We start from the raw sequence: 13,973 nt of genomic DNA on the forward strand, positions 1-13,973 counted from the left end.
ATATTTCAGGGATGGCTAAGAGACATCAGTGAGGAGACTTGTATGGGGAGCGTGAGTGAGGAAATAGAGGTGGTGTTCTCAAAGTCCAGTGAAGACATAGAGTGACTGCTGAAAGGTCAATGAAGTTGAAAACTGGGAACTAACTGTTACAAAACAATCATTGGTGACCTTAATAAGAACAGATTTAGGGGAGTGATGAGGGTGATAGACTAATTTAAGTACATATAAGAGAACTGGAAACATATATATGACTTTTGCAGAGTTTGCAAAAGGAATAGCACTATGGGGCAAATACCTAAGGAAAGGAAGATTGAGACTTCTTTTTAAAATGGAAGCAGAAGGGATGCATGGGTGGCTCAGTCGGTTAAGCCACTCTGCCTTGGTCTCAGGTCATGATCCCAGGGTCCTCGGATCGAGTCCTGTATCGGGCTCCTTGCTTGGCAGGGAGCCTGCTTCTCTCTCTGCCTCTGCCTGCTAGTGCACACTTGTTCGCTCTCTCTCTGACAAATAAATGAATAAAAATCTTTTAAATAAAATAAAATGGAAGCAAAAGAGTATTTTTTTGGAATGCGTCATAGGAATGATACAATAAAGGGGAACCAATGATCACTTTATTTTGATCTTTACAATTGTATGGAGTCTTACTAAAGAGTTTTCATTCCTCTAACGGGTTTTCTTTTTTCCTGTTTCTTTACATTTTGCTTTCTGTTGTCTCATTTCTTTGATATTTTTCCCCCCTCTGAGAATCCTATCTTAAATTTAAGAGAATAGAGAATACCAAGTTTTCTCATTTCCTGGATTGGCTCTTTGGAAGCTTCCTTAACTGCTTTTTTTCTTCAGTTTGTTCATTATGAAAGAAGCGGTTGAGGTATATTTTTTTAAATGTTACTGATAACAGTATTTATTTGAGGATGTTGCTTAGGTGCCCTCCCTTGTTGTATTGCTAATATTACCGGAGTGTGAGGGCAATTTCTAGAAAGAGTTACTTATATACCTTTTCCTGATCCTGTTTTCTTATACTAATGATAGTTTTTAGTGTCTATTGAATACTTAATGGATAACATTGTATACATTATTTGTGAATGGGATGCTTAATTTTCTGTGGCTATTCATTTGCAGCAGCTAACATGACATGAGATTTTCCTGAGTGGCCAGAAAAATAAGATTGGGCATTTGCATTTAAGCAGAAATAAAGATAGTGTGACTGTAGTATGAATTAAAACTTGGGTTATCATAAATCAGATGTTTTCCTGCTGGCATAATTATTTAAATTGGGGGCTGCCATTTCTGACAGTGCTTCTTCAAAAGTTATGGAAATAATTACCAAATAACCATACTCCTCCTCCTCTTCTTGCATTTCAGAGAATCTTGATGGCGTTTTATAGCAGTTACAATCATCCAACCTTAGTTAGTAACTTACAAAATTCATTTTGAGTTGATATAAATGTATAGCTATAGATCAGCATCTCTTAGTTAAGGGATGTATATCAGAATATGTAGAGTTTTTCATAATTCACATATTATAAAAGAACTCCCTGAATTCTGATGATTAAGAACTGTCACTGTTAGAAAAAAGGAACTATATACATTTTTATCATCATAAAACCTAATAGAGGAATGTCTATTTCAAAACTTTTCCTGCATAGAATGTTTTATATCAGTGCCAGTTAGTAGAAAAATTAGTAAAATCATGGAACTTTTTATGCTTTTTTTCCTCCTAATATATTTGAATTAAAACTTGAGCTGTCAGGGCAGTACTTTATTAGCAAATTATCCGTTTAGAGTTTGTCAGAAATGCCATGCTACATGACACTTAGCCTTTCATTATCTTAGATTACTAGCCCTGCATCTTGGTATAACCACAGAATTAAATAATTTGCCCTTGTAATTTTATAGACCATGGGGGATGTTCCCTGAGCATAAGCCAGAGAAACTACCTTACTTTGTTTTGTTGGCTTTAGCCTCCCAATTTTAGTCAGGTATTCAGTGCTTACTAGATAAAGTTTACAATTAATTGTTTTTTCTTTTCTATTATCCCAGGGATAAGGATGGAATGTTTTCTGAGTCATCTGGGAGTTTAGATAGATTCCTAAAAGGCAGTATTAAAAAGAGGATTTCTTAAGAGTTGACTGGAACATTGAGGACCAGCTAGCTTACTTTTCTTGTAACTGTTCTTTATTTAGGTAGCAAATATCTATTAAGATCTTCTTATCATTTCATTACTGATGCTTCTGTCATAGGATGAGCATTGGTCTTTCCATTAATCTACCTAAGTGTAATCTTTTTCATTGCTGTATTATCACTTTAAATAAAATACATCCATCTTTGCCTCAGTTTTCAGTTTTCTAATAAAATTTTGCACCTGGTAGTTTGCAGGCTAGAAAGCACCTTAATGTTTCTGAGAAAAAGGACTCAGCCACTGTCTACCTAAGTGTCTTCATTTCCATTTCCTTGCATATTGTTCTGTTTTGGTTGTGATAGTGTGGTACTGGAAGGATTATTTAAGGAGTAAGGATTCATACTGCTTGACACGGTAGATTTAGGTCTTGAGCCAGATCAAACATTCCAGTGTTTTGTTGGCAACATTCCAGATATCTAGTTATCTGGAATGTATCTTATGTTATCTGCATGTATCAGGGTTATACGTAATCCAATCATTGAGATGCAGTATGTGAGAATTGAGAAATTGGATTTCATGAGCTCTGGAAGTGTGCTAGGTGGAGCAGCCTGAAATCAAACTGCAGAAAGGACTTATTTATTCAAGATAGCCAGAGACTTGGAAGAATACATTGAGGGATCCATGTAAAGGAGAGACTTCTCCAGCAAAAATGGGAAATTAAGATGAGTATTGCTTTAGGCATAGGAAACTCTCGTGTCTCCCCCCCTTATCTTATTCTTCCCCCACTTTCTGAAAAGAAATAGTATGCTTTTATCCTATTTACAAGTTAGTAATGATACTTACGAGTGATACTTAGGACAGATTTGAATAGGTTTGTGATTTATCAGAGGAAATAACTTTGTAGTTGCCTGGGTGGCTCAGTTGGTTAAGCAACTGTCTTCACCTCAGATCATGATCCTGGAGTCCCAGGATCAATCCCACATTGGGCTCCCTGCTCAGTGGGGAGTCTGCTTCTGACCCTCTGACCTCTCCCGTCTCATATTCGCGTCCGCACGCTCTCTCTCTCTAATAAATAAATTAAAAATCTTTTTTAAAAAATTTGTAGGTAAACTAAAAAGGGAACGATAAAAATGCTCTAACATCTTCAAATTTCTGAAAAATTATTTGCATCTTCCTGTAAAATTATCTTTGGAGATGCTTAAAATAGCTTACTCCAGAAAAATTGACTCAGAATCTCCATAGCAGTTGAATTCTGGACAGTACTTCCTTAAGTTTTTGAGATGTTCACTCCCTTGTTAAGAACTCCTTTTCTCCCAATATGCTAGATTGAAGTTAAACTCTGAAAATTAAGATTTCATTTTGTTTTTACTATTGTGAAAATGTTTTTTCTGTTACTTAAAAAAATCTGTCTTTAACGTTTAAGAAACAGAGTCAGTGGATAGGAAGAAAATGGGAAAATAAAGGACAAATGATGGGACTAAAATTCATGAAGTTACACTGTTTCATTGTATAATCAATAATTATAATTATAATTTATGTTCTCATAAATACAGCTACGCACAAAAACCTCACTTGGACCTGCCCCAAAGACCAAATAGAATCAGTAGACTGCACCTAAACTGAATTAACTGTTATTTACTTCCAGCTTTTCCCTTGAGTTAGCATTGAAAAATGATCTTTTCTAATTTCCCTACCTATTCAGTTTCCTATTACTTTCCAAAAGGAACTTTCTTTCTAGTCATTTTTTTTCTCTGTTCATGTTTTGTTTTTTTTTTCCATTGCTCAAGTTGTTTCTAGCGGGATTGAATGGATTCCCATATTCAGGGTCATTTAGGTGTGATGTGGCTTTTAAATACTTTTTTTGATACAAAATACGTGTTTGCATTGCTAAATACTACTGTTATTCTGAAGGAAATTAATTTTAATAGTTTTAACTTGAATATGTTTTCTTATAGCAGAAAAAGAAAACTAAGAACTTCAATCCACCAACACGTAGAAATTGGGAAAGTAATTACTTTGGGATGCCCCTCCAGGATCTGGTTACAGCTGAGAAGCCCATACCACTGTTTGTTGAAAAATGTGTGGAATTTATTGAAGATACAGGTAGGATAGAAGTATCATTGCAAGAGATTTAATTTAAAATTTCAGTTTTGCTATACCAACAGTTTGTCAAATGTTCATGATTCATAAAAGCTAAGTTTTGAAAGAGGTGTACAGTTCTTCTTAGGATTGATTTGTTGAATAGTAACTCTAGACATAACTGTCTGGTACTTGAAAAAAGCTCTCTTGTTAGCCTTTAATGCTTTTGTTGGACTTCTCTTTAATAAATGGGTGAGTTGAATGCTAAAATTTTATTTCTCTTACTCTGTAATTTAGAATTATGCTCCTATTTATTCATAGTTACAATTTTAAATAGATGATTTGAAAGTTAAAAATTTTTTAAGTCTAGTACTATTATTATTACCCATTTTACAGATAAATTTTTATTTTAAAGTTCATAGTGATATTTATAAATGTATGAAAGGCTACTTATTTGAGATGTTACTGTTTATTTAGCAGCACTATCTTGATGTGTTGTTTATGGTTTGAGTTGTATTTTTAAGGAGTGTACAGATGCCCTCATTATTTTAAAAACTAGCCTGTGTTATTATCTGAGGGCTGGATTAGTCAAAATTGAAGAATAAAGATAGAATCATTTAAAAATAAAATTAAAAATATAAAAATTTAAAAATATGAGTTAACATTAAACCTCAGCAACTGAATGGACTACAAAATTTAATGGTTTGAAAACATGAGCTAATTCCCTCTTAGCTTTATTTGTTCTTAATGATCTTTGCTAAATAAGCATTGTTTAAAAGACAAAACTAGGACATCTGTCCTGTTTAAAATGTCAGGCTCCTTTTTGCTTGGATGTACAGTTCTATACCTATTAGATTTTCTGTTTGGTGAGAAGTGCTGACTTTAAGTTTTAATAAAGGAGTAGAATATGGGACAGTAACTGTTACCCATTAGTATTATAGTTGAAATAACTTATCTTCCCTATTTCATTAATAAGGGTTAATTTGTGGAGCCTGCATTTGGATATGCTCTTAAGCATTTGTTTTTTCCCTTCAACAAAGTGTGTTTTAGCCAAATTTCTTGTCTATTTTTCTGCCCATCTTTAGCATAGTAGAAGTGCAGATGTTTTTAAAATATTAGCTTTCTGCTTTGAGCTTGAACTCTCATTTACTCTAGTAAAATTTGGCTTTATGGGTATGACTGAGAAATTAGGAGGTATTTTTCTTTAGTAATTAGAAAGCAATAAATTAAAAATTGATAGTATTTTGTACATTTATTTTATATAGTTAAAAATTCCTATTTCTTGGGGCTCCTGTATGGCTCAGTGGGTTAAAGCCTCTGACTTCGGCTCAGGTCATGATCCCAGTGTCCTAGGATCAAGCACCGCATCGGGCTCCCTGTTCAGTGGGGAGCCTGCTTCCCTTCCCCTCTCTCTGCCTGCCTCTCTGCCTACTTGTGATCTCTGTCAAATAAATAAATAAAATCTTTTTTTAAAAAAATCTCCATTTCTTGAATATTTTTATGGTAATTGAGTGATTTGGTATGAGGAAAATGAATTAATTCCAAGTGTAAGATAAAATTAAATTCTACTCCAATTCTTAGCATAATTTGAATTAATTCGGTTAACTGACAGGAAATTTTATATATTTAAAGTGCTTTGTTAGAAGTGTACTGAGGAACCATAAGACCGTAAGAGTAGTCATACAGAAGATTAAAGCCCAATTCTTTGGTGGTGGTAGTGGTAGTGTATTTGATTTTACGAATTAATGCAGATGAGTTTTAGCAGAAAATTCTTAGTTGCTCGAGTTCAGTGTTGAATTCTCTATATGCACTTACAGCACAACCATCTTTTGAAGGTTTTATTTATAATGTAAATACATATCAGATACTTAGTATTAAAAGTCGTTCTTCGGGTGCCTGGGTGGCTCAGTGGCTTAAGCTTCTGCCTTCGGCTCAAGTCATAATCCTAGGGTCCTGGGACTGAGGCCCATGGCAGGCTCTCTGCTCAGCGGGAAGCCTGCATTCCTCATTGTCTGCCTGCCTCTCTGCCTACTTGTGATCTCTCTCTCTCTCTCTGTCAAAGAAATAAAATCTTTAAAAAAAAAAAAAAATAAAAATCGTACTTTGTTATTTGGAGTTCCATAGACATAGTGCTGTAAATGAGCAGTACTTTTACGGTTAGAATCAATCAACATGCCTTATTTAAAGGACTAAACTTTTTAAACAACCTTGAAGAAGCCGTTATGTTAGTTATAAATTCAACTTCATTGATGATTTACATACAGTGAAATTCACCAATTTTAATTGTACAGTGAAGTTTTGATAACTCTGTAGTCATTTAAGCACCACCGCAGTCAAGATACAGAACATTTTCATCATCCCAAAAAACATCCAGTGTTTCATCATGAAGTATGATGATAATGATAGCTAGCTGTTGGGGATTTTGTAGATGCTCTTTATCAGATTGAGAAGTTCCCTTCTGTTCTTGTTTCCTTGTATCCAAAATGAATGTCGATTTTGTCATGTGACTTTCCTTCATCTGTTGAGGTGAATCATATTGTTCTTTTTAAAGTCTGTTTATATGGTGAATTATATGAATTGATCTTCAAATGGTAAACTAAACTTGCATCCCTGGGATAAATACCACTTGGTCATAATGTTTTGTCTTGTAAATACTGCTGAATTCAATTTATTGAAATTTAAGTATTTCTGCTTCCTGGGGGATATTGGTCTATAGTTTTCAATATTTGCGATGTCTTTTTCTGGTTTGGTATCAGAGTAAAATTGGCATCACAGACTTGAGTCTTTTCTAAAAAGTTTATACAGAATTGGTAATATTTCCTTCTGTAAATTTTAGTATAATTCACCAGTGAAACTGTTTGGACCTGGAATTTTATTTATGAGAAACTTTTTAACTATGGATTAAAAATTATTTTAAGTAGATCCTGGGCTTTATGGATTTTTGATTTCTTGAGTAAGCATTGGTTTTTTTGTGTGTCTTTCAAGGGGTTTGTCTATTTCACCTAGGATGGCATAAGCTTGTTTATAAAATTCCTTATCCATGTTTTAATGCCTGTAGCATCTGTAGTGGTATCTTCTGTTTTGGTTTTGCGTCACTGATTTGTCTTTTTTTACCCCTCTCATGAGATATTTATCAATATTACTGATCTTTTCAAAGAACCAACTTTTTGTTTTATTGGTTTTTATTTTCTGTCTTTTGTCTATTTTTTAATTCAGGAATTCAGTATAATTCCCTTTTCTGCTTTCATTTGGCTTCTTTATAGTGTCTTAAAGTAGAAGCCCAGATTAATGATTTTGACCAGTCTTTACTGTAACATTGAATTTTAAATATTTTCCTCTAAGCATTTTTTTACCTATATACCACAGATTTTGATAAGTTTACATTTTTATTCAGTTTGGGATACTTTGTAACTTCTTTTTTGATTTTTTAAAAAATTTAATTCATTGGTTATTTAGAAGTATTTTATTTTTTTAAAAGGTTTTATTTCTTATTTATCAGAGGGAGAGGAGGAAGCAGGCTCCCCACTGAGCAAGGAGGATCCCAGAATCCCAGAACCCTGGGATCATGACCTGAGCCAAAGGCAGATGCTTAACCAGTATTTTATTTTGAATGTTTTCCAGATATCTTGTTACTCATTTCTAGTTTAATTCTATTGCATTCAGAAAACAAACAGTTTGATTTCACTGTAAGTTTATTTAGATTGTTTTAATAGCTCAGAATATACTCTTGTTTTGAAGACTGTTCCATGGGACCTTGAATAGAATGTTTTATTAAGCTGTTGGGTAAAGAGTTCTGTAAATGGAAGTTAGGTCACAAGATGTTCTTTAAGAATTCTCATAGATCCCTACTAATATTTTTGTTGACTTTTTTTTTTTTAATTAAAAAATACTGTTGAAGTCTGCCCTCCCTCATGATTATGTATGTCTCTCTCCTTTTCCATTCTGTTAGGTTTTGCTTCGTGTGTTTTGAAATTTGTTTAGTTGCATATACATTTAGGATTATGTCTGCTTGATGAACTTAGTTATAATTATAAAAAAGATGCGCTTTATGCTTTATAATATTCCTTCTTAAGCCTACTCTATGTAATATTAAGATAGCCAGTGGTATTTTCCTTGAGTAATGTTTGCATGGTATATCTTTTCCATCCTTGTAGCCTATTTGTATCTTTATATTTAGTTTAGCTTCTTGCAGGCAGCATGTTAGTGGATTTGGTAATTCATTTGTGTCATTGGAGTATTTATTAGGTCATTGATTTTTATTATAATTATCAGTTTAACTGGTTTTAAATCTCCCATCTTGTTTTTGTTTTCTTTTTGTCTGTGTGATTATTATTCCTTTTTTCTTCTTTTCCTGCCATCTTTTGGATTAATTGAATTTTTTGTTTTAACCCGAATTTTGGGTTAAAACTTTTAAGTGATATGCTTAGTGTTTGAGATATATATCTTTAATCACAGCTCATTGTCAAATATTACACCCCTGTAATGTACAATTTAGAACCTAGTAACAATATATTTAACCTTCCATCCCTTGTTCCATTGTTACACATTTTAATTCTGCAATTTTTTAGAAATTTCAGTATAATTAACATAGTGTTGTATTAGTTTTAGGTGTACAATATAGTGATTCAGTCATTCCATACATCAGAAATTGTAGTATGAAAAGGAGAAATGATATTTTGGTAATGGATTCATTATGTACATGTTAAACTGTCAGTTGCCTCTGGGTTATCATATAAAAGCCCCAAGACTCCATTGAATGTATGGCTGTGGATCTTTGGAAAATGATTTAGTCTTAAGACTTTGGTAACTGTGAAAAAAAATTTGGTAATTGTCATTATATAGTTATTAATGTAAGCTATGTGTTGATGAAATTGAGGGTGAATATACAGACTGAGAAGAAAAGCTCAGTGCAAATAAGCTATAAAAAGAATAGGCTTGGGGCGCCTGGGTGGCTCCGTGGTTAAAGCCTCTGCTTTCGGCTCAGGTCATGATCCCAGGGTGCTGGGATCGAGCCCCACATTGGGCTCTCTGCTCAGCCAGGAGCCTGCTTCCTCCTCTCTCTCTGCCTCTCTGCCTCCTTGTGATCTCTGTCTGTCAAGTAAATAAATAAAATCTTAAAAAAAAAAAAAAGAATAGGCTTTAAAACACTAGAGAGGAGGAAAATTTTAATAAGGAAGCATCAGTATCAGCATTGAAAATAAAGAAGTCAGGTGACTTAGAATGAAACATTTTTGTTGAGATAAAATTCATATGACTTAAAATTAGCCATATAAAAATGTCCAGTTCAGTGACCCGTAGTGCATGTACAGTGTTGTGCAACCACCAGCTTATCTAGTTCCAAAGATTTTTATCACCCTAGAGGAAACTAGCCATTGAGTAATTACTCCTTTCCCTATTCCTCTCTTGGCCCAAGACTGTGGCAGCCACCAACCTGCTTATTGTCTCTGTGGATTTACTTATCCTAAATATTTCATATATATGGAATCATACATTATGTAACCTTTTGCCTGGCATCTGTTACTTTGCATAGTTTTCATCTGTGTTGTAGCATATGTAATTGTGTAGTAGATTTACCACATTTTATTTATTCGTTGATAAGTTGGTGGACATTTAGCTTGTTTCCACGTTTGACCATTGTAAACACTGCTGCTGTGAACATTCATATACAAACATTTGTTTTGATTACCTGTTGCAGTTCTTTGCGGTATGTACCCAGGAGTTGAATGTTGAGTCATATGGTAATGCTGTGTTTGTCTTTTTGCGGAGCTATCAAATTATTTCCTGTGGTGGATTCACCATTTTATATTTCCATCAACAATGTATAAGAGTTCAAATTTGTCCAAATCATTGGCAAATTGGAAGAGCAAGATAAGATTATCAGCAGCAGGAGGCATACTACCAGCAAAGCAGCAAAGTGAAAAACTGTAAAATATAGGGAAAAAAATTTCAAAGACTCTAACCCAAGAATGCCCAAATAGATTCTGAAGGTAGGACTCTTTCAAAACCAAAGAAACCAGGAATTATGTTAGTCTCTTAATGAACTTCCTTAGTTTTAGTATGTTGTGTCTAGCAGAAATTCCTTGAGGTTTTCCTGGTATATTAATACTACTTTTTTATGGTTTCTGGCTCTGAAATATATTTTTATCTGTTAGCAGGAATATGTCTTTTTTAAGTAGATACTCATTGAGTCTTAAGTAATGCTTTTTTGTCATTGTTGTTGTAGTTTGTTTTAACAAACCCATGGTAGTGGCACATGTAAGTAACTCCTTACTTAATAAACGTTTAAACAGTTTTTTCATAATAACCATATTTGTCCTTGTGACGTTGTTACATATGATATTTCAGTCTTTTTATTTTCCAAACTATAGTTAACATTTATCGTTTTCTCATGTGGACACAAAGACTGCATGAAAAGATGAGAAATGGAGACATTTCTGTTGCAGTGAAACTTACAATAATATAAATGTATAGCAACAGGATAATTTGCATTATGCTTGGCCCCACTAAGTTATAATATCATAAAAACACAAGTTTTGCATTGTAATAATGATGAGGGTGATACTCAATGTGTAAGATATTTTCTGGTTTTTCTGTGGAAAGAGACTGTTCTTAGGTGAAAGCTGTTCCAGATGCTTCCTTTATAAGTTAATCAGCTTTTACGGAATATTTACTGTTTGTATAGTAATTTTTAGTATACTGTAAAATAACTTGGATATTCATGTAGTTTTCAACCTGTATGAGTTGTATGTATGATTGTTGTATCTGTTTTACAGAAGTAGAAACATGTCAGAGAAATTAAGTAACAGATCTGAGGTCATACAATTGGAGTCTAGTTCCGTTTACCATTACTGCTTACAGGTGACTTTTGATGATCTTCAGAATTGTTTTATTGTTGTTCGTTATAGCAAGAAGAAAAGTGCAGATAAATCTGTAAGAAGTAGACTGAAAAATCACTTTTAACTTTATTATGATCAAGAGTTAAGGTTTTCTATACCTTTAAGCATACATAGCTTTTTCAGAAGGGGATAATTAAACATGGTTTTATAATGATTTTATTACATGAACAGCAGCATTCTGGTCATGGTTTATTCAATTACCCTGTATTTCTGAACATAAGTCTCCAAACATTCAATACTGGCAGTTACCCTCTTATATGTACATTTTTATATGCTTGTAGTTTTGTTCAGGAAAGTATTTAAGACATGAGTTTTCTATGCCCAGCCTGAAGTGGTAGAAAGTATGCCCCATAAAACAAGTAAGCCTGTACTGAATGTGACAAACTAATTACCCTAGCTTGTTCAGTGTGTGACCTTGAGAAAGTCACTTCACTTTTCAAAGCTTATTTCTTTATCTTTAACATAAGGCATTGTTATTTTGAACAGGGGATGAAAATGTTATAAAGTAGTATCGTTTTTATGAACTTTATTTTTTTTTAAATGTATTAAGTAATCTCTGTGCCCAGCGTGGGGCTCAAGCTCATGACCCTGAGGTCAGGAGTTGCATGCTATACTGGTTTAGCCAGCTAGGTAAGCCTGCTTATGAAATTTGAATCATTATAGTAAGGAAAAAAACAAAATGAAAGATTGGAGAGCTATTATTTTTTTTTCTCAAATATTAAAGATTTAGTGGCTGGAAAATATAGTGACATGTTTCTTAATTTGTTTTAAAGATTATATTCATTTGAGAGTGAGAGCACAAGCTGGAGGAGGGACAAAGGGAGAGGGAGAAGCAGATTTCCTACTGAGCAAGGGAGCCTGACATGGGGCTTGATCCTGAGACCCCCAGATCATGACCTGAGCTAAAGGAAGTCGTTTAACCGATTGAGCCACTCAGGTGGTGACATGTTTTAATTCAGTAAATTTGAGTTGTAATAATATACATATCTTTTCCACCCTCCCCCCAGTGGAATTTAAGATACTGTTTTTTATTAATTAAGAAAATACTGCAAAAAAGAAAAAGTACTGCCGTTAACTTTATTATTCCTGTAATAGCCTTTGCCTATTATGTTACTTAACACTGGTAGAAGATTCTTACTGCATTGATTTTAGTTCATCCTTTTATTTATTTATTTATTTATTTAAGATTTTATTTATTTGTCAGAGAAAGAGAAAGAGCACTAATCGGGAGCTGCAGGAAGAGGGAGAAGCAGGCTCCCCACTGAGCAAGGAACCCAATGCGGAACTGGATCCAAGGACCCAGTGAAGGCAGATGCTTATCTAACTGAGCCACCTAGATGTCCTGATGTTAGTTCAGCATTATAAGCTTGATATATATAAATAGATGCATTTTTTAGAGCAATTTTAAGTTTATAACAAAATTGAGAAGAAGGTATATATTCCCATATATTCCTTGCTTCCACATATGAACCTCACCCGACCCGGCATTACTAGCATCACTCATCAGAACACTACGTTTTTTACCAAGGTTCAGCCTACATTAATGCATCGAAATCACCCAAAGTTTCTAGTGTACATTAGACTTCACTCTTGGTTTTGTACATTCTGTGGGTTTAGACAAATGTGTAATGATAATATCCATCATTTTAATAACATACAGACAATTTTCACTGCCCTAAAAATTCTCTGTGTTCCACCTATTCATCTTTCCCCCACTCTCCCTTCCTCTACCCTAGGCAGCCACTGAACTTTTTATTTGCCATCATTTTGCTTGTCCATGATATCCTATCGTTGGAATCATGGAGTATGTAGGTTTTCCAGATTGGCTTCTTTCTCTTAGTAGTATGCATTTTAAGATTCTTCCAGGTCTTTTCATGGCTTAATAACTTATTTCTTTTTGGCACTTAATAATTCCATCATGTCTGGATGTGCTACAGTTTGTCTGGATTGCTTCCAGCTTTTGGCAGTTATGAATTAAAATGCTGTGAACATAGTCTTCAGATTGTTGTGTGAATATAAGTTTTCACTTCCTTTGGGTAAATAGCAAGAAGTGCAGTTGCTGGATGGTATAGTAAGGAATGTGTTTGTTTTGTAAGAAACTGCCAAACTGTCTTCCAGAGTGTCTTCCATTTTGCTTTCTCACCAACAGTGAATGAGAGTTACTGTTTTCCACATCTTTGCTAGCAGTTGGCTTTGTCGGTGTTATTTTAATAGGTATATAGCGGTATCTCATTGTTTTAATTTGCAGTTTTTAAAATGTAGAACATATATTCATCCTCTTATTTGCCATCAGTATCTCTTCCTTTATGGTGTCTATTAACTATTAAGGTCTTTAGCCTGTTTTGTAATGGACTTGTTTTCTTACTGAGTTTTAAGCGTTCGTGTATATTTTGGATAACAATCCTTTATCAGATACGTCTTCTGTAGATATTTTTCCCCCAGTCTGTGATTTGTCTTCTAATTCTCAAAATACTGTTATTCACAGAACAGAAATTTTTAGTTTTAATGAAGTCCAGTTTATCAATATTTCCTTCAGGGATTGTGTCTTCAGTGTTGTATCTAAAAAGGCATCACCATACATACTCAAGGTTATCTAGGTTTTCTACTGCTGTCTTCTAGTCTTCTGCTAGTTTTCTAGCTTCTACTAGTTTCTAGTTTCTAGTTTTCTACTATCTGTCTTGTATTTAAGACACACTGTATTGCTGTGTTTTGTATTTAAGCCATTTAACTTTTACATTTATATTCCATTTTGAGTTCATTTTTGTCAAGGGTGAAAGGTTTATATCTAGGTTTGTTTTGGGTTTTTTGTTTTGTTTTGTTTTTAAATGCAGATATATTGTTTTTCTTGCACCATTTGTTGAAAAGATTATCTTTGCCCC

General features: G+C 33.8%; 1 protein-coding gene across 4 annotated transcripts in view; it reads left to right on the plus strand.

Annotated features, from left to right (window-relative positions):
* ARHGAP5 (Rho GTPase activating protein 5) overlaps nt 1–13,973 on the plus strand; it is a 71,274-nt gene that overhangs the window by 38,498 nt on the left and 18,803 nt on the right. For 3 of the 4 annotated variants that reach the window (XM_059181868.1, XM_059181869.1, XM_059181870.1), the window contains exon 3: nt 4,075–4,222. In XM_059181868.1, coding sequence (XP_059037851.1) covers nt 4,075–4,222 — 148 coding nt within the window. The remainder of the gene's footprint in view (nt 1–4,074; nt 4,223–13,973) is intronic. The other variant, XM_059181871.1, reaches the window with a different exon arrangement.

This window comes from Mustela lutreola, chromosome 7 (assembly GCF_030435805.1).
Source record: "Mustela lutreola isolate mMusLut2 chromosome 7, mMusLut2.pri, whole genome shotgun sequence".
In the NCBI taxonomy this organism is placed as follows: Eukaryota; Metazoa; Chordata; class Mammalia; order Carnivora; family Mustelidae; genus Mustela; species Mustela lutreola.